This window comes from Gymnoscopelus microlampas (genome assembly GCF_963454915.1).
Source record: "Gymnoscopelus microlampas genome assembly, chromosome: 20".
Classification (NCBI taxonomy): Eukaryota; Metazoa; Chordata; class Actinopteri; order Myctophiformes; family Myctophidae; genus Gymnoscopelus; species Gymnoscopelus microlampas.
The window spans coordinates 2,317,211-2,338,483 of NC_139957.1; the positions used below are offsets into that span (position 1 = coordinate 2,317,211).

General features: G+C 43.3%; 1 protein-coding gene across 1 annotated transcript; it reads left to right on the top strand.

The window, feature by feature from the left end:
* Positions 1-15,285: 15,285 nt before the first annotated feature.
* On the top strand, positions 15,286-19,987 carry LOC311036956 (uncharacterized protein; the record flags this gene model as incomplete). Its single annotated transcript, XM_084045965.1, has 5 exons — positions 15,286-15,755; positions 16,675-17,149; positions 17,659-18,200; positions 19,114-19,551; positions 19,594-19,987. The coding sequence occupies 5 exons, from the start codon at positions 15,286-15,288 to the stop codon at positions 19,985-19,987; spliced, it is 2,319 nt and encodes a 772-aa protein (XP_083902091.1).
* Between the last annotated feature and the right edge of the window lie 1,286 nt (positions 19,988-21,273).

Below are 21,273 nucleotides of genomic sequence, written 5' to 3' on the forward strand. Positions count from 1 at the left end.
TAACATTGGTCAAGCTTCACATGACACGTGACAATATGTTGAAAGGGTGTGCTTTGATTGGCTAGCGAGACGCATGACAAAATACTTACCTATAAATAGGTGTGTCACTTCGAAACATTGTTCACATGTTTCGAAGTGACATCAGTGCCATCAGCCAAGCTAACATTTAGTCAGGGGATATTAGCAGAAAAAGTTCCAATCTTGGAATAAATTCCTTACCAAAAATCCTCACCAATGTGTGAGGATTCTATTTGTGTGTAAAGGTGTCTAGCAACACATCTCACAAAGACTGAAATGCAGTTTCCCTAGTTTCCCAGTTTCCCCACACCTATCCATCAGCCAAGCTAACATTGGTCGAGTGACACGTGACAATATGTAATTTTGACAGGATTAATGGAGAGTATCTCTTCCTCTCCGTCCGTCTCTATGTGTCCGTCTGAGAACACCCAACATTGGTCAAGCTGCATGTGACATCACATGCACGACCTCGGAGCACAGGTCTCCGCCAGCGGACCTGTGCTATTTTAACCAAAGGAAATCACTTACCCTATCTTTAATGACCTTCAACACCTATCCATCAGCCAAGCTAACATTGGTCAAGTGACACGTGACAATATGTAATATTGACAGGATTAATGGAGAGTATCTTTTCCTCTCCGTCCGTCTCTATGTGTCCGTCTGAGAACACCCAACATTGGTCAAGCTGCATGTGACATCACAATATGTTATATAAATAGGTAAGACAGGATCAATCAGGAACAGCACTTTCCAGTACAAATTACCCGACCGTGCGTGTGTGTCCGTCTGAGAACACCTAACATTGGTCAAGACCTGCCAGTGGCTGGCAGGTCTATATTACATATTCTGATGTAATATAAATAGCTTAGACAGGATCAATCAGGAACAGTACTTTCCAGTACAAACTGAGATCACAGCTGAGATCACACAATGCAACTAACTCCCAGTACGCGAACTGAAGAAGCAGCAAATCATCGTCTGAAGCTTGGTGTAGTAATAATGACTGTTCGATGGTTGATTTGATTGTGGTTGCTTACCACCTCTGTATCTCATTACTTATTGCTATAATAATAATATAATTGCTATGATACAGTAACATGTTCTATCTTTGGTAAGAATTAGAACATTTCTAGAAAACTATGGTTAAAGATAGGGTAAGTGATTTCCTTTGGTTAAAATAGCACGGGTCCGCTGGCGGAGACCTGTGCTCCGAGGTCGTGCATGTGATGTCACATGCAGCTTGACCAATGTTGGGTGTTCTCAGACGGACACATAGAGACATTTTCTAGTTTTATCTATAAATCTGTGTGTGTGTGTGTGTGTGTGTGTGTGTGTGTGTGTGTGTGTGTGTGTGTGTGTGTGTGTGCGCGCGCGCGTGTGCGTGTGCGTGTGTGTGTGCGTGTTGCTGTATACACATGGATTACAATTTATCTTTATGTACCCCCCCTTCTCTCTCTCTCTCCCATGTATACAGCTTTAGTGTGGTGCACATACAAGAAAGGTAGCATGCGGAGGCCTAAAGTGGCCTACAATGACGCCCTGAGGATACTACTTAGGGTCCCTAGATGGCATAGTGCCAGTCACTTGTTTGTAACGTGTGGAATCCACACATGTGAGGCTCTATAATGGCACTCTATGTATGGATTCATGTCTCCCCTGGATGAGTCCTGGCACAGTATTATTGAGGATTTCGGGGACATTTCTAACAATGGATCCGCATATGAGTGCAAATGTTCATTACTCACCAAACTCAATATAAAATAAAATCTGCTTAAACTAGACCATACCCATCGGGGGATATGAGCACTCAAAGTATGTGCAGTTTGGGTTATGCGCTGTGCACAGAAAGTATATTAGGGATGGAAAGTGACTTTATACTTGGTACCTGCAACACTCCCAATACACACGCGCGTGCCGTCGCCGCGTCGTGGAGCCACAGAGTACACACATAAACACCCGCGCAACAGTTCCAATAGCCGGAGCCGTCCCCCGTCACAAACACACACACACACACACGCACACGCTCATGCACACGCACGCGCATACACACCACGGTACATCCTCATGCGGCCAGAGTTGTCCCCCGTCGCGAACACACACACACACACACACGCACATGCACGTGCATACACACCACGGTACATCCTCATGCGGCCAGAGTTGTCCCCCGTCGCGAACACACACAGCCTTTGCGCGCATGCGACTTGGGCTCTCTTCGTTTGGGCTTGTTTTCATAGACCTGGTTGCTTGTTTCTCTCTCGAAACCTGGCAACCCTGTAAAAATGCATTCATCCCATAGGTTTGGGGGCTGTAACCACGACGACAGTCCCATCGCCGAACTCAGAATGTCGGCGTTGTTTGCAGCAAAACGCAAATAAACATGTTAAATTGTGGCAAAGAGAAAAAGGGTCTTATGTGCATATGCTAATGATCAATGGCCATGTGCAAATGGTGAGCAATTGCTTAAGCCACTGAGGAGAACCAAACAAGTCTGACTGATGACTGACTGATGACTGACTGATGACTGACTGATGACTGATATTTCTAAAAAGTATATGTAGGATATCAGCCGTACCAAGGCCTGCTTGTGGGACTCCAGGCTCCTAATAGCTGAAACTATAGGTTCAACTAAAAATGGTTATGTTCATCCTCCTCACTGTTATCGATGGCCCTCATAATGCAGCTGAAGCTCTTTTTCTTCAACAGCAACTGGACACTGATGGGATGAGAAGTTGACTGCATTATGCTGAGCTAAGGGGTGTGTAGGCTACCAGACTGGCTGGTTGACACTGAGGGAGGAGGAGAGGGGATAGCCACTAGGAGTGGGATGAGATACAGGACAATTATGGATAGAGGTGGTCAGAGTAGACTTGGAAGGGAGGGGAGTTTCTGTGACAATACCAGTGGTGTAAGGTAACTAAGTACATTTACTCAAGTACTGTACTTAAGTACAATTTTGAGGTACTTTTACTTTACTGGAATATTTCCAATTTCCAATACTTTTACTTCTACTCCACTACATCTCAGAGGCAAAATATGTACTTTTACTCCACTACAATTATTTGAAATCTTTAGTTACTAGTTACTTTTCAGATATAAATTATGATATTATGAAACATACATTAACCACTTTAGCCCTATTTTATACATAGTGTAGTACTATGTATTACTCACTTCACCCACTAAACTGATACAAGCTCACAAGCTTGTAGATCTGCTATTTTCAAATATTTTAGTACTTTTACTTTTGGTACTTTAAGTACATGTTGATATCAATACTTTTGTACTTTTACTCAACTAAATTTAGAATTCTGGACTTTAACTTGTAACAGAGTATTTCTACATTGCAGTATTGGTACTTTTACTTAAGTAAAGAATTTGCGTACTTTTTCCACCACTGGAATATCTGTAGGGTTATCTTAGGGATTTGGGTTAAACCCAAATTAAATACAAAGAGCTATATCAAAAAAGGAGATGATGGGCTATAGAGCCCTTATTGGACTAGAGAACTGACATTGACAAATATTATTGTATTTGTGCACTTGTATGATTTGTGCTACAGTAGCATTGGGACAGACCAGTAAGGTATAGTAGTTTGTTAGAAGGGGCTGCTTGCTGTGGTGTGGCATTATCCAAGGTGGGGTTACCCTTAGCAGCCTATCATTTGCTGCCCCCTTCTGGTGAGCACACGCTGAGGTTTGCTGTGAAATGTGTGTAGTGCAGGGGTGATGCAACTTTGATGATGGAGAGGGCCCCTATATTTCCGCACTTACTCCAGGGGGCCACATTGCATATACTGTCGGGCAGACACCTCTTATCTCCGTATTTTAACTTTTTTGGCCATTCTATGTCACACGTTTTTTTTGCTACTTTTGAATTGGAATCCTGAAATCTTTTTTTGTTATTTTTGAATTAGAATCCTGAAAAGTAACGTTTTTATTTAATTTCAAACGCATTTATTTATTTAACCTTTATTTCACCAGAGAAATCACATTGAGACTAGTGTCTCTTTTACAAGTGTGCCCTGGCCAAGAGAAGAGGCAAATAAAATGTTACACAGCTCTGCCAGTAACGACAATACAGGACATAACAAAACAAAGACAAACATGACATCCGTAATACCAAAGACCTACTACCAATAGCACCAATACAGACTATTTAAAATATTAATAACAACAATACATCATAAAACTAATAAACTAATATAAGACTAAGATCACAGCAATTGCTACTTGTCAAAGCAGGAGCAATGGTTGGAGAATGTGCCCATGGCAATCCTCTTAAAAGACACTAGAGGGATCAATGAAGCCAATTTTAATCTGGTCTGTAGATCGTTCCATGACCAAGGCCCAAAAAACGCAAGGTTTTTTTTCCCTGCCTCAGATTTAGTAGTGGGTACGACATAGCGCATCCAGGCATTCGATCTGAGGTTAAGCGAATTTTGGACAAGATTAAATTTTGAACAAATGTACGAGGGGGAATTTCCGAGAATGGCTTTATAAATAAAAGTGTACCAATGTAGCAACCTGCGAGATGCTAAGGAGGACCACCCTACTAGGGAATACAGAATACAATGATGTGTCCTATAGGTGGAGCTGGTAATGAACCTCAACGCAGCATGATAAAGGGGATCAAGTCTACCCAATATTGAGGGACAGGCGAATCGATACACAATGTCGCCATAGTCGAGTTGCGACATAAACAGGCCAGTGACCAGCCTTTTCCTTGAAGCAAAAGAAAAACAGGACTTCATTCTATAAAAGAAGCTTACTGTGAATTTTAACTTCTTAATCAACGCTTCAATGTGATGATTGAAGTTTAACTTGTTATCCAACCAAATTCCCAGATATTTGTAAAGCACCACCCATTCGATGGTTACTCCTTCCAAGGTGGTGATATTTGGGGGGATAATGTCAGCTCTATTTGGAGTAAATAGCATGGCCTTGGTTTTTTGGCCGTTTAATAGCAATTTGCTATTTACCAATTCATGCTGCAATGAGACAAAATCTGAGGCCAAGTTTGAAACTGCTACATCAAAAGAAGGAGCACAAGAGTACAGAATTGTGTCATCGGCATACATATGATACTTACAATGCTTAGATTGACTACAAATATGATTGACATACAAGAGAAAAAGCAATGGACCAAGAATGGAACCTTGGGGGACTCCTTTCTCAAGGGTGATGGAATCAGAAATGGTATCACCAAATTTGACACACTGTGTGCGGCCAACTAAATAGTTTTTGAACCAACCAAGCACATTTTGGCAAAAACCAGCTTTAGAAAGGACCTTGAGCAGTACGTGAGGATCCACGGTATCGAAGGCCTTACTCAAATCAATGAATAAGGCCGCACAAAAAGATTTCTTACCCAGGGCTGCCCTGATGTCGTCGATAACATTAAGGCATGCCGTTACAGTGCTATGTTTTGCTCGAAAACCTGACTGCATGGGGTTCAAAATAGAGTATGAATCAAGAAAAACCTTTACCTGATTTGATACTTGGCCCTCTAAGATCTTTGCCAAGGTGGAAAGGTTAGAAATGGGCCTGTAATTGTTTACATCACAAGGATCGCCAGCCTTGAGAAGAGGGGAAACATTTGCTTGTTTCCACTCTTCAGGTAGACTTTGAGTGGCTAAGGAGATATTGAACATATCAGTGACAGGTTGAGCAATGATAGCCGATGATAATTTTAGGAAAAAAGGGTCAAGGCCGTCTGGGCCTGCAGATTTTTTAGGGTCTAAGGTAGACAGGGCGTGTAGAACATCCGATACCAGGATGGGAGAAAAGTCAAAAACAGAAACAGAAACAACAGATGAGTCAACGTTATCATCATGGGCGTCTTGATGAGGAGCATTGGCAGTTTGCTCATCAAAAATGTGTCCCGCCCTTTTAAAATGCGAATTGAAAGCATTTGACATGATTTTTTTATCAGAAATAAAGGACTCGCCCACCCGAATCTTAGGCGGGGGGCCTGCTGCTCCTTTCTGTTGCAGGGATTTGACTACTCTCCAGAAGGTACAATGATTGCTAGAGGTATCAGTAGTGAGAGATAAATAATGTTCCGATCTTAACTTCCTGGTGAGGACCGTACATTTATTTCTCAAGACACGAAACAGAAGCCAATCATGACTTGAATTAGACTTTCTTGCAAGTGACCATTGTCTATTTCTTTCATGAATCAGATCAGCCAGGTCCCTAGAGAACCAGGGATTTGCACGGTTCTTAATTCTGATTTTTTTGAGAGGTGCATGTTTATTCATCAGGTAGAGAAACTGTTCGTGAAAGAACCGAAAGGCCTCATCCATTGATGGAATTAAGGACATGCGAAACCAATCAACTGCAGCCAAATCATGAAGAAAGGCTTGTTCAGAGAAGTGTTTAAAGCAGCGCCTGATGACAGTCAGGCCTTTGGTTTTGGGCAGCTTAGTGTTTCTGACACATGCAATAGCACAGTGGTCACTCAAGTCATTTGCAAACACACCAATTGAGGCATATTTGTGCGGTGCATTTGTTAGAATAATATCAATCAAAGTGTCACCATCCGGTCTGGCAGGGTTTAATCTAGTGGGGCTATGGATGATCTGTGTTAAATTTAGGGAATCACATTGCTGTTTAAAACTAGCAGATTTATCAGTCAACCAATCCCAATTCAGATCAGCGAGAAGGGCAATCTCGGAACTAGTACACTTAGAAATTAAGTCTACTAGGTTTCCCATAGCTTCACTAGATGCAGAAGGAGGCCTATAACAGCAGATAATAGTCAAAGGAGAGTTAGCCACAACTATCTGGACGGCTAAAAATTCAAACTGCCTAGGTATAGTTACAGAATGAAGAACAGACCCTTGAAATCTATCAGAGATGTACAGAGCAACTCCCCCACATCTGCCTTTACGATCGGTTCTATAGATATTATAGCCAGGCACACGAACCACATTATCAGTAGTGCCAGGTTTTAACCAGGTTTCTGAAACCGCGACCACATCAGGCTTGGCTATTTCAAACCAACAACGAAAAGTGGGCAATTTAGGCACCAGGCTTCTAGCATTAAAATGGAGGAAGCCTAGGCCATGTCTACAGCTAAAATCATGGGGGGTAGACAACATTGGTAGGGCCTCAATATTTAGTTATATTACATTACATTACAGTCATTTAGCAGACGCTTTTATCCAAAGCGACTTACAATAAGTGTATTCAACATTGGTAGGGAACGAAACTACTAATCACCAGAAGTCTTAAGTGCATTCTCTTCTAAAACAAGCAACTAAGAGTATACCTAGCGCTACGGTAAAAGTGCAGTATATCAGCAACCAACTTTCTTGCCAGCCCAGGAGAACTATCCCTATATTTCCTGAGGGCATACCTGTTGGATTTGCTCGCTGCTTTTAATTGTACGCATTATGAACTTGTATTTGAGATTGCTACGATATTTTTTTTTTCTTTTTGCCTGCTGATTGTGGTGTCTCTGGGTATTTGTTAGTCCTCTGAGGGTGACATAATTATGTACAATTAAAGATATAGCCCTATAGAATAAAGGAAAACAGAGCTGTGTAACAAAGCAACTTTGCAAACACGTATACTAAGTACAAAACTTAAAAAAGAACTAACTGACAAACTGAACAATTGTGCTTTTGCTGTTGCAGAACATATATTTACATATAAACAAAGGTAACTTACAAAATGTCACTGTAAAGAAACATTATTACAATGTTTACATGTGGTGTGGGGTAAACCAAACCGTCTTTGGCCTGTGGATGATAACAAAAGACAGAACCTTTGAATCGTGCTCAAGTGCTCAGGAATGCTTTGCCTTTTCTTGCACTTCTCTCCAGTGGTGGAAAAAGTACTCAAATGTTTTACTTAAGTATCAATACTGTAATGTAGAAATACTCTGTTACAAGTAAAAGTCCGGAATTAAAAATGTACTTGAGTAAAAGTACAAAAGTATTGGTATCAAAATGTACTTAAAGTACCAAAAGTAGAAAGTACTCACTACACATTTCAAGTTTTCAATTGTATAAAAGTTTCACAATCGCATCGCGACGCATTGTGAACTTGTAGATCTGCTATTTTAAAATGGCCGAAATGTATATAGGGTTTAAGTGGTAAATGTATGTTTTGTAATAATGATCAAAATCTAGTAAAGTACAATATTTTGATCCGAGATGTAGTGGAGTAAAAGTAAAAGTATTGTAAATTGGAAATACCCAAGTAAAGTACAAATATCTAAAACAGTACAGTACTTGTACTGTACTAAATGTACTTAGTTACTTTCCACAACTGCTTCTCTCCAACCGACTGACCTTGTGGGTGCAAAGACCTGAGTCTTTAGGCTCAACCTTAGTACTTTAGTAGTGTTTGTTCTTAGCGTATACATGCCTGTTGACTGAGATCAATAGAGTCATTTTCAGCAATCTGGAGGATTAGCCCGCTTCACTGACTACTGATATGACACAAGCTGAAGAGACACAGTCCAGTCAGCGTGTTGCTTCCTATGAGTCTCAAGGGAAGATGACCATTTTATAATGAGGCGAATGATAGTGCCAGGCTCTGAAAAATCACACCATAAGCCATGGCATCGTCATCATTAGTCATCATGCCTGCAGTCTGCAGAAAGCGGTCATGTCTCAGACTGAAGTCTTTCATTTGCCTTGTTTTGTTTTTTTACTTGGACATCTAATTTAAATTGAGCAATACAAGTTTAATTAAAAAAGAAGAAAAAAGAAAAAGAAAAGAAAATAAGTGTTTTTCTGAAGATGAATGGCCTGAAATCTGGGTTCAGTAATAGTACAGTAAGTATTTTCACACCTCACAAGAAAGAAAGAAAGAAAGAAAGCTTAAATAAAAAGCATTCTCATTTCTAAGTTCAATATATGAAAACAATACTTCCATGTTCCTTAATCAGTCTGATATTTTTTACACTTGTACAGCTTGTTTAGAGCTCAAAAGCGGGGGCATTTTCTTTTGATTTGGGAAAAGGGGTCTTTAACCCTGTTTTTTGCATTAAATGGGGAGCCTTTAACTACATTTTCTCCAGATAAAGATGGTGGCTTTAAGATGTTGTTCTATAAGACAGTTGGAGCATTAATTGTGTGAAGTTTTGAGCACACCACTAGAAGGCACTGATGAACCGTAATGATTGACAAATGACTTGCTCCAAGTCTGTGAATAGTCTATTAATGTTGTTTCAGAAACTCTGATTCAAACTATTGATATTTTTGTCAAAAGGGGTACTGGCATGATCGCCCTTTGTGGTCATTAACCACTTCCAACCTGGGGTGCACATGCAGGTTTTGGGCATGTAATTATGGGTGAAAATGTATTATATTTATATATTTTATTATATATTTTTAAAGTGAACATTTGTAACTCAGATCTTTGCTTCTGGGGGGTCCCTGGAACATAATATTTTATATCAGTGGTTCTAAAACTTTTCCATGTCAAGGACCCCCCAAAATGATATTTGGCCGCCCGACCCCCATCTCTAACTAATTTTGTTCCAGGGACCCCCCCAGATGCAAAGATTTGAGTAAATTTGTTTGTAAATAATGATATGTATTCAAAGATTTGCACAAAATGTTTGAGATTTTTCAAAAAATAGCCAAAGTACAAAATATGGACAAAGTTGTTACACAGATGCGTTCCCTCGTGTACATTTACTTGATAACAATTTGGTCGATTGTGATTTTAAAAAGGGGTGCAATATTTTGGAAACTATTAGGCTGCCTGTGGATTTAATCCTTGCAGACACATATCCACAGGTTACACTCAGAGTATAATACAGCATGGCTAAAATCATGTCTCTGACACTGATTGAATATTTAATAGCCCAGGCCAGACCGAAGGAAGCTATCTTAGGCCTACTTGGGTCAAATGGCTTACAATAAGTAGGCCCCTAGGCTACTGCCATGTCAAGCAATTTCTAAGGCAGCTTAATTCTAAATGCCAAGACATACTGTTATGTGTAAAACAGTACTTTTAAAACAAAGCATTTGCCTGGTTCATTATACTCTTGTTCTTAGACAAAAGGACAGTAATTTCTAAACTATATTCTGTCATTTCTAGTTTATATGAGATGAAAGTTCACCGTTCACATTCAATTTAAATGCTATAATGGGCTCCCAATGCATGATGAGTAATACAGTAGTAATACTAATAATACTACTACTACTACTACTACTAATAATAATAATAACTAGAAAAAGTGCTCCTCGGAGCACAACTCTCCGCTGTTGGGAATGTTGGGAATGTTCTATCTGTATAAGTGTCCTATCCGTCCTGTCTGTATAAGTGTCCTATCCCTCCTGTCTGTATAAGTGTCCTATCCGTCCTGTCTATGTAAGTGTCCTATCCGTCCTGTCTGTGTAAGTGTCCTATCCGTCCTGTCTGTGTAAGTGTCCTATCCAATTGTTACAGTATCCGCCATTTCTCAACCATTTCGTGATTGTTCCTGTCTTACCTCACTCTTACCAGACTTGTGTTGGGAATGTTGGGAATGTTCTAATTCTTATGTTCTAACTGTCCTATCCATCCTGTCTGTATAAGTGTCCGATCCGTCCTGTCTGTATAAGTGTCCTATCCGTCTGTATAAGTGTCCTATCCGTCTTGTCTGTATAAGTGTCCTATCCGTCCTGTCTATGTAAGTGTCCTAGCCCTCCTGTCTGTGTAAGTGTCCTATCCCTCCTGTCTGTATAAGTGTCCTATCCGTCCTGTCTGTATACTGTAAGTGTCCTATCCGTCCTGTCTGTATACTGTAAGTGTCCTATCCGTCCTGTCTGTGTAAGTGTCATATCCCTCCTGTCTATGTAAGTGTCCTATCCGTCCTGTCTGTGTAAGTGTTCTATCCGTCCTGTCTGTATAAGTGTCCTATCCGTCCTGTCTGTATAAGTGTCCTATCCCTCCTGTCTGTATAAGTGTCCTATCCGTCCTGTCTGTGTACTGTAAGTGTCCTATCCGTCTGTGTAAGTGTCATATCCCTCCTGTCTATATAAGTGTCCTATCTGTCCTATCTGCCAATTATGTATCAGCCATGCAGCCATTTCGTGATGGTTCCTGTCTTACCTCACTTTGACAGTGGCACAGACACTGTCAAAGTGACGCCATGTATTTATACAGTATTTCACTGTATTGTCACGTGTCACGTGAGGCTTGACCAATCGGTGTGTCATATTTAGAAAGTGAAAACAATACTCTCCTGCGGAGAGTAATAATAAGGGTAATAATAATAATAATAATAACTAGAAAAAGTGCTCCTCTGAGCACAACTCTCCGCTGTTGGGAATGTTGGGAATGTTCTATCTGTATAAGTGTCCTATCCGTCCTGTCTGTATAAGTGTCCTATCCCTCCTGTCTGTATAAGTGTCCTATCCGTCCTGTCTATGTAAGTGTCCTATCCGTCCTGTCTGTGTAAGTGTCCTATCCGTCCTGTCTGTGTAAGTGTCCTATCCAATTGTTACAGTATCCGCCATTTCTCAACCATTTCGTGATTGTTCCTGTCTTACCTCACTCTTACCAGACTTGTGTTGGGAATGTTGGGAATGTTCTAATTCTTATGTTCTAACTGTCCTATCCATCCTGTCTGTATAAGTGTCCGATCCGTCCTGTCTGTATAAGTGTCCTATCCGTCTGTATAAGTGTCCTATCCGTCTTGTCTGTATAAGTGTCCTATCCGTCCTGTCTATGTAAGTGTCCTATCCCTCCTGTCTGTATAAGTGTCCTATCCGTCCTGTCTGTATACCGTAAGTGTCCTATCCGTCCTGTCTGTATACTGTAAGTGTCCTATCCGTCCTGTCTGTGTAAGTGTCATATCCCTCCTGTCTATGTAAGTGTCCTATCCGTCCTGTCTGTGTAAGTGTTCTATCCGTCCTGTCTGTATAATCTGTATAAGTGTCCTATCCGTCCTGTCTGTATAAGTGTCCTATCCGTCCTGTCTGTATAAGTGTCCTATCCGTCCTGTCTGTGTACTGTAAGTGTCCTATCCGTCTGTGTAAGTGTCATATCCCTCCTGTCTATATAAGTGTCCTATCTGTCCTATCTGCCAATTATGTATCAGCCATGCAGCCATTTCGTGATGGTTCCTGTCTTACCTCACTTTGACAGTGGCAAAGACACTGTCAAAGTGACGCCATGTATTTATACAGTATTTCACCGTATTGTCACGTGTCACGTGAGGCTTGACCAATCGGTGTGTCATATTTAGAAAGTGAAAACAATACTCTCCTGCGGAGAGTAATAACAACAGTAATAATAATAATAAAGGAATACACAGGGAAACCATTCATAAAAGCTATAATAAAAATGTAGCTGTCAAAAATACAGATCGGTGTTGATGGTGAGCCTATCACAATTTACAGTATATATTCTCAAGAAGAAAACCTGGTTCTTAATTAGTTGTTGTTGTTCTTTCCTTTCAGTGTAACACTCTCTATATCCACCCCTCCTCCCCACACACACACACACACACACACACACACACACACACACACACACACACACACACACACACACACACACACACACACACACACACACACACACACACACACACACACATCATCTCATCTCATCTCTATTCCCCAGACGGCCCTTGTCAAGACAACAGACCCGACAGGCCGGTTCTCACGCTCATCCTCCTTGATTGATTTCCAGGGAGCGATCACCGGGGCAGGCCTTTAGGACGGCTGGCCGAGCTGCAGAGCACTTGGCCCGGGTACAGCGGGGTCTGGCCTTCCCCCGTGGGGGTCGGATGGATGGATGATTCTCTCCGATCTCTTATCAGCAACAACAGCAGCAGCTTCGATTGGGGGCGGGGGCGGGGTGAATACTCTCAAGCGCGAGCGCGTGCGTGTGTGCGCATACGCTGGCAGCTCGGAAATGGGTTCACACGCACGCCAGATCGGAGATCAAAATCTTTCTTTTCGCCCTTTCTTTTTCACCACCAGGCGTTGCCAGATTTTGTGAGAGACATAAGCAACCAGGTCTAGGAAAAAAAAAAGCACAAAAGAAGCAAAATAGGCCATTATGAACACTTTAAACCTTTACACTGTTGTATACATGGAAAATAGCCGATCTACACCTCACCCGTTGTGAGCTTGTAGATCTGCTATTTTTCATATATTCTTGAAATACAATGTGGAATATTTGAAAGATCTTTGAAACAGTCTAACAACACAAATCTGGTAGGCCTAAATAGGCTATAGCGGTATAGCCTATTCATTTGGGGGTCCATGGCATGATGACATGAACATATTTGAGAACCACTGGTTAAAATAATTTAAAAAATGTGAAGCAAGCCCAAATAAGCAACTAGACTTTAGAAACAAGCCCAAAAAACAAGCAACCCGCAACTACCAATATTTACAAGCAACTTCAGAGAAAAACAAAGCCCAACGTCGCTTATAATAAGCGGACATGGCAACACTGTTCAACACGCGTCAGTTATGCTTGGGAGATAATGACACGCACGCACGCACGCACACACGCAAACAAAGGGAAGGGACCCCCAAGTTATTCCCACCATTTAATGCAATAATCACACAGTTCAAACAGGCTGAAGCGGTTATTAGCAGCATGATGTGTATCTGAATCCCCATTGGACCTCTCTGTTGTTCCTGATCACACCGCCACACATTCAGCACAACTATAGGTCTACACAGCACTGTTTCCCAAACGGTGGACCGGGACCCATTTGTGGGTCACGAATAAATATTACCTTTTTTCATTTCCTATATATATCAATATTATTTTAAAAATATATTTTTTAAAGTTAATGTTTAAACAAGAATCAATTAAACACAATTCTAACATTTTTCAAACGCACTTCATAAATAAAAAGAAAGAAATCGAATAGTTTCCTTAAAACATTTTTTTTTTTTAAAAGTTTAAGAACTAGTGAAAATAGCAGATCTACAAGCTTGTAACTTGTAGATCTGCTATTTTCAATAGTTTGGGTCCCGAGTAAAACAAATCTAATTTCTCTATTGAGTCTTGAGCTAAAAGGTTTGGGTACTGACCTACAGAATATAGATAAGATATAATATATATCTTATCATGACTGTTAAAGAAGCCAATGGAATCTGATCTTTAGACACTCTTGAGCAGAGGTATAAATATGTTCTAAATACATCCCTGGCCCCATATCTCTCAGCCTGGAGGGGCAATATTGTCTTGTTGGAAATGAAGCTCATCTCCAATGACATTTGAAGAAGACAGAAAACAAAAATAGTCAAATAAAATCTCTGTCATCTCTGTCATTTTAAATTTCTTTGGCCATTCAAAAATAGCAGATATACAAGCTCATAGCGCGGCAGATCTGCTACTTTTTGAAAAATCGTGAAAATGTGTGCAAATCTTTCAATATATATTTTTATATAAATGTATTCATATAAATGTTGTTTCAGATCATGCAGAGACATTTAGTTATTTGAATATTAAGGATGCATCTGCAGAGTTAATCTAATTTAATCATTTTAACACTCATTATCATATACTAAACTAATTGAACAAAGGTATAGGCCTAACAGCCTTAAAAAAAAAAGTTATCCAGGACACCAATTAGACAATTTGCCTCAACAGCCACAATTGGATAGCTTCATTGTAACAATGCGGTTAAAATGAATTTTAAAAAATATGGAATTCTGCGAGGCATAATACATTTATGGGTCTCGATTCCACCGGTGTGTGTTTTACTGTCCTTCTGTAATCTGTTTTCTCTTGCACTGGCTGTGTCTGATGATGATGATGATGATGATGATGATGATGATGATTATGATGATAAGAAGTCAAGGAGGACCCGGCTGATAACGAGTGGGAAATTTGGGGGGGTAGAGAGAGAGAGAGAGAGAGAGAGAGAGAGAGAGAGAGAGAGAGAGAGAGAGAGAGAGAGAGAGAGAGAGAGAGAGAGAGAGAGAGAGAGAGAGAGAGAGAGAGAGAGAGGGGGAGAGAGTAAAAGAGAGAGAGAGGGGGTAGAGAGAGAGAGAGAGAGAGAGAGAGAGAGAGAGAGAGAGAGCGCGAGCGAGCGACCTTGGGGATAAAAACAAAGCACGCATGCTGCCACACAGACTGTCCTCCCTCTCATCACCTCCAGCTCTCCTCTCCCCTCGTCAACAACGGGACCGTCCGTCCGGAGAGCCTCTCCTCTCCTCTCCTCCGTGTCTCTCTCTCTCTCTCTCTCTCTCTCTCTCTCTCCATTCATCACCTCTCTTCATCAACTTCTTCAAAGTGCTTCTTGGAGGGAGAACTCTCTCTCTCCGGTGAGCCGTGGTCCGTCATGCCTCGGGGATTCTTGGTGAAGAGGACCCGGCGCGGCTCGGCGTCGTACCGGGCACGGAGCAACGACTCAACAACGACAACGGCACTAATATATGACATCAACGACAACGGCAGCAATAACAGACCCGATGACACTGACACTGACACTAGGGCTGAAGCAGAGCCGGTAACGGCAGACGCGGAGCGTCTCCGGTCGCTCAGACATCATCTCCGTGACACCGGCGAGGTGTCCCCCATGTCCACGGGACGTGGGGGACACCTCGCCGGTGTCACGGAGCCGTGGAGCGTCGCTATGCACGTGGAGTCTGGAGCGCTGGAGGCGGAGGAGGCGGACCGACGCGCGCAGCTGCCGGAGAGCGAGGACCGGCCGCCGCCGCCGGTTATGACCGAGGTGGACGTTCTGACCCCCGGGTTCTCTGCCCTTCATCGTCCCCCTTGTTGCGACCCCACTCTGACGGACCCCTACAGGTGAGAGATCTGTTGGGACTATTATAGCCTATACCAGTGGTTTTCAACCTTTTTTTTTTTGCGTCAAGGACCCCCAAATTGACACACATTAGCCCAGGGAAAAGATATGCCAGGGACCCCCATAAGAGAAGATTTTTTTTACGGCTCTAGCAGTGATTCTCAACCGTTTTAATTTCAAGGACCCCCAGTTTGACATGCATTAGGCTACGGACCCCCATTTAATGGCATTTCTATCTCTGGGACTCCAATTTATATAAAATCAATGTTAATTTAACTCTGAGAGTTACAGACCCATAAGGGTCCATTTGGTTGCTATCCATCATTTAGCTGGGGACCCCCTGGAACTCCCTCAAGGACCACTGGTTGAAAACCACTGGCCTATACCATGCAATTCTGTGTGAGTCCCTAAGTAAATGTAAATAGATAGGCCTAATACATATGTGAATAGGTCTAGAGCAGGGGTCTTCATCGTTTTCAGCGCAAGGACCCCCTAGCTGAGTGAGAGATGAAGCAGGGACCCCCTCTATATTGTATCAAATTGTGTTTTAGATTCAACTTTTATTGTTCTTTTTTCCCTCTACACCTGAAACCTCTTTGCCAAAAATAGCCCATCTACAAGCTCACAATGCCTCATCAGAAAAAGGGATGATAGGGTTCAAATGGTTAAGGTACAAAAAGAAAATCAGATCACACAAAGATTTGGCGGACCCCCTGTAGTAACTCTGAGGACCCCCTAGGGGTCCCGGACCCCCTGTTGAACACCCCTGGTCTAGAGTCTGTTTTTAATATTGTTTAATATTGTGTTATTTTTCTTTTGTTGGTCTCTTTTTTTTATGTAAAGAGCTTTGGGCTGCATTTGATGTCATGAAAAGTGCTGTACAAATAAAGTGTATCATTACTATTATTATTATTATTACAGCCCCATCAAGCCGGTCGGCACCAGACTGCCGGAGCAGCAGCACGAGGAGGACGAGCAGGAGGAGAGGAGACTGTCGCTGTTCCCCACCGGCCGGGGAACGACGACGACGACGACGGGTGACTCCTCGCCCCCGCCGGTGTCAGAGGAGCTCCCGACGGAGCTGCCTTTCCTCCTGAGCTCCACGCAGCCGTCTGTGGTGTCCGCCTCCATCGAGAGGCTCCTGGCGAGCAGCCGCCGCCATCACCTCCACCACCACCTCCACCAGCACCACCACGGCCACGCACTGCCGTTCGAGAGCGAGAAATATGAACCGCACCACGCTCTGCACCTGTTCCCTCCGCTGACGCTGCTGAACCAACACCAGCAGCAGCACCAGCAGCAACATGCGGCGAAAAAGCGCTCGTTCCTGGAGCAGCAGGACCCCCAGCAGCGCGCGGCGGCGCACAACAGCAGACCCGCCGCCAAGAAGGTCAAGGTCAGTGGTGGAAAGTAACTAAGTACATTTACTTAAGTACTGTACTTAAGTATTTTTTTTTTTTAGGTATTTATACTTTACATGAGTATTTCCAATTTCCAATACTTTTACTTCTACTCCACTGCATCTCAGAGGCACATATTGTACTTTTACTCCACTACAATTATTTGAACACTTTAGTTACTAGTTACTTTTCAGATATAAATGATTACATTATAAAACATACAATAACCACTTTAGTCCTATTTTATTCCTCGGCTATTTGAAAATAGCCGATCTACAAGCTCACAATCGCGACGCGTTGTGAGCTTGTAGATCTGCTTTTTTCAAACATTTAGTACATTTACTTTTGGTACTTTAAGTACATTTTGATACCAATACGTTTGTACTTTTACTCAACTACATTTTAATTCCAGACGTTTACTTGTAACAGAGTACTTCTGCATTGCAGTATTGATACTTTTACTTGTAAGTAAAACATTTGAGTACTTTTTCCACCACTGGTCAAGGTGAACCGAAAGTTGAGCTTCGAAGACGAGGTCACGACCTCTCCGGTCCTGGGGCTGCGCATCAAGAAGGAATGCCCCGAGATGCTCAGGAGGCAGCAGCAGCAGCAGCAGCGGGACAAGGCCTCCGGGGGCAACAACAAGCCGCTGGGGGAGTTCATCTGCCAGCTCTGCAAGGAGGAGTACCCCGACCCTTTCTCCCTGGCGCAGCACAAGTGCTCCCGGATAGTGCGCGTGGAGTACCGGTGTCCCGAGTGCGACAAGGTCTTCAGCTGCCCCGCCAACCTGGCCTCGCACCGCCGCTGGCACAAGCCGCGTCCGGTCAACGGGGAGGCCCAGGGCGGGAAAAACAACAGCAACAGCAACAACAACAGCAGCAAGACCCCGGCGGTGACGGAGGAACGGGCGCGCGATCGGCAGCAGTCCCTGGAGACGGAGGGCAAAGAGAACGAGCTGCTGCGGGTCAACGGGAATCAGCACCTCGGCGCGCTGGACAGCTCCCGTCTCCGGCGAGAGCCCTCCTCTCTGCTGCTCCTCCATGGCAGGTCTATTATTTGAGATAATCAAGAGATTATTATTATTTATTTTGATGCATAGTTGTCAGAATCTTTTCCGTTCATTTGTATGAACGAATTTGTAGAAAAAAATAGCCGATCTGCAAGCTCACAATGGACCCATTGTGAGCTTGTTTTAGCCATATAGGCTAGGCTAGTAGCCTACATTTATTTTGATTTTTTGTCTGTTTTTGTCGGTCATTTGTCTGTCATTTCTATTGGAAGTTATTTGTTATAGCCAGTGGTGGAAAAAGTACTCACATTTTTTACTTTAGTAAAAGTATCAATACTGCAATGTAGAAATACTCCATTACAAGTAAAAGTCCGTTATTCAAAATTCACTTGACTGAAAGTACAAAAGTATTGGTATCAAAATGTACTTAAAGTACCAAAAGTAAAAGTACTCATTATGCAGAATGTCCAATTTCACAAGTTTTCAAATGCATACAAATCTTTTCAAAATAGCAGATCTGCCATTGTGAGTTTATAGATTGGCTATTTTCAAATGGCCGAAATGTATATAGGCTGAAGTGGTTAGTGTAAGTTTTGTAATAATAATCTACAAAGTAACTATAACTAAAGTTTTCATATAATTGTAGTGGAGTAAAAGTACAATATTTTCCTCTGTAGAAGTAAAAGTACTGAAAATTGGAAATACCCAAAATTGTACTTAAGTACAGTACTTGAGTAAATGTACTTAGTTACTTTACACCACTGGTTATAGCCTATATGCGTTTTGCATTTTTTGTTTAAGCCTATAAGAATGTAAAAGAAGAAAGACAAATATCTCTTTCTATTCATACGTTCAATGTTCAATGCCAAAAACACAATTCAACCTTTAATCGCCAACTAAAATGTCACGCTCGTCACAACCATATAACTTTATTGTCACAATCCCCCACAGGTCTCGAGACAGTCCTGACGGCGGCGACAGCCTGGCGCCCCCTCCCCACTACGACTCGTCTGCCCCCCGTTACTCCACAGACAGCTGTCTGGACCTGCAGCAGCAGCAGCAGCATGTGAGAGCGGCGGACAGCCCTCCCTCCAGCCTCCTGATGCTGACCAGTGGTCCTTCTCCTCTGGAGGAGCGCTGCGCCGACCAGCGGCCGCTGTCCCTGCCCCTTCCCCTTCCCCTTCCCCCTCCCCCTCCTCCTCCTCAGCTCCCGTCGTTCGTCCAGTCGTTACCGGGGGAGGAGGTGTACGAGTGTCGGTACTGTGGCAAGAAGTTCCGCCGACAAGCCTACCTCAGGAAACACCTCGCGGCGCACGAGCTGTCGGCGTCTTCGTCTCCTCCGCCTCTGTACGGGGCTCAGCCGCAGCCGCAGCAGCAGCAGCAGCAGCAGCAGCAACAGCAGCAGCAGCAGCAGAAACAGCAGCAGCAGCAGCAGCAGCAGCAGCAGCCGCGCGACGTCCTCGGTGGCGACAACAACAGCGCAACTCAGATCTTCCCGACGTGCCACCTGTGCGGCGCCCGCTTCCCTTCGGCCGAGATCAAGGACAAGCACCGCCTGTGGCACGCCATGAGGGACGAGATGCTGGCGGGGACCTTGGCGGGTCTCAGGCCGGAGCTTCTCCTCCACCATCACCACCACCACCACGTCGCGCACAACATGGAGGAGAGTGGCGGCGGCGAGCACGAGCACGAGCAGCAGATCTTCACGTGCAAACACTGTCCGTCCACGTTCTACAGCTCCCCGGGCCTCACGAGGCACATCAACAAGTCTCATCCCACCGAGAACCGGCAGGTCATGCTCCTACAGATGGCCGTCAGACCGTGACACAAACATCCTGAGCTTAATTAGGCTAGTTGCGGTGGTTCTCGAACTTTTGCTTTTCAAAGACCGCCCCTCAAGGCCAATCCACGCCAATGCAACTCCTTGCAACATTCGGTTTGATTCGGTCTGGCCTTTGACTCTGACAGTACACAAACGGAACCAAATGGACCCGCTAGGGTCCATTTGGTTCCGTTTGTGTACTGTCAGAGTTACACACTCGTAAGGGTCAATTTAGTGTTATTTTCCTATCACACATTAGCAAATCATGAATAACTGTTGATCTTATTGCTCATGTAGAGGTCTGTTTACCTAGCATACAATTTATATCAATTATGTTGTGATAGCACTGTGTGGATAACAGTGCTGTATTCATTATTATTATTATAGTATTAACAGATTCACAAAACACGTAGAGTGGCCGGGTAGAGTGAACTGGAAACCGCAAGGTTCCCAGTTCGATCCCGGGCTGGGGCGCTCCCCCAGAGTCAGTGTCGAAGTGTCCTTGAGCAAGACGCTGAACCCCTAATTGCTCCCGATGAGCAGGTTGGTGCCTTGCATGGTTTCCACCGCCATCGGTGTATGAATGTGTGTGTGTGAACGGGTGAATCTAATGCACAATCTATGTAAAGCGCTTTGGATAAAAAGCGCTTTATAAATGCACCATTTACCATTTTTACCATTTAGGTTGTAATTCACTTTTACAACATCATTGGTTTGGTTCCAATGAGGGATTTGTGCAAATAGGGCTGAAAACGTTTGAAGGGGATGATGGTCAGAGTTCTAGTCTAAGGAACGCCGTTCATGGTCCTGCAGCAGATCCTGCAGCGCTGTCCATGGTTCTGATGCGGAACCAGTAGCGCTGTCCATGGTTCTGAACATGTAGTGCTGTCCATGGTTCTGAACATGTAGCGCTGTCCATGGTTCTGATCCGGAACCTGTAGCGTTGTCCATGGTTCTGAACATGTAGTGCTGTCCATGGTTCTGATCCGGAACCTGTAGCACTGTCCATGGTTCTGAAGTGGAGCCTGCCAGTCACTGCCAAAAGACGATCGGTTCTCAAACTTTTTTAATTTCAAGGACCCCCACAGAGTTACAGAATTAACACAGAGTAAGAATCCATTTGGAGCCCCCTCGAGGAACCTTACGGGTCCCTGGACCCCACTTTGAGAACCACTGGACTACATACTGTCAGTGGTTCTCAAAATGGGGTCCATCAGTGTTCATTTAACTCTCTGAGTTGAAGACGTTAACAGTGGATGCGTCTACTTTGCCCCCACAAGCAAATCTAA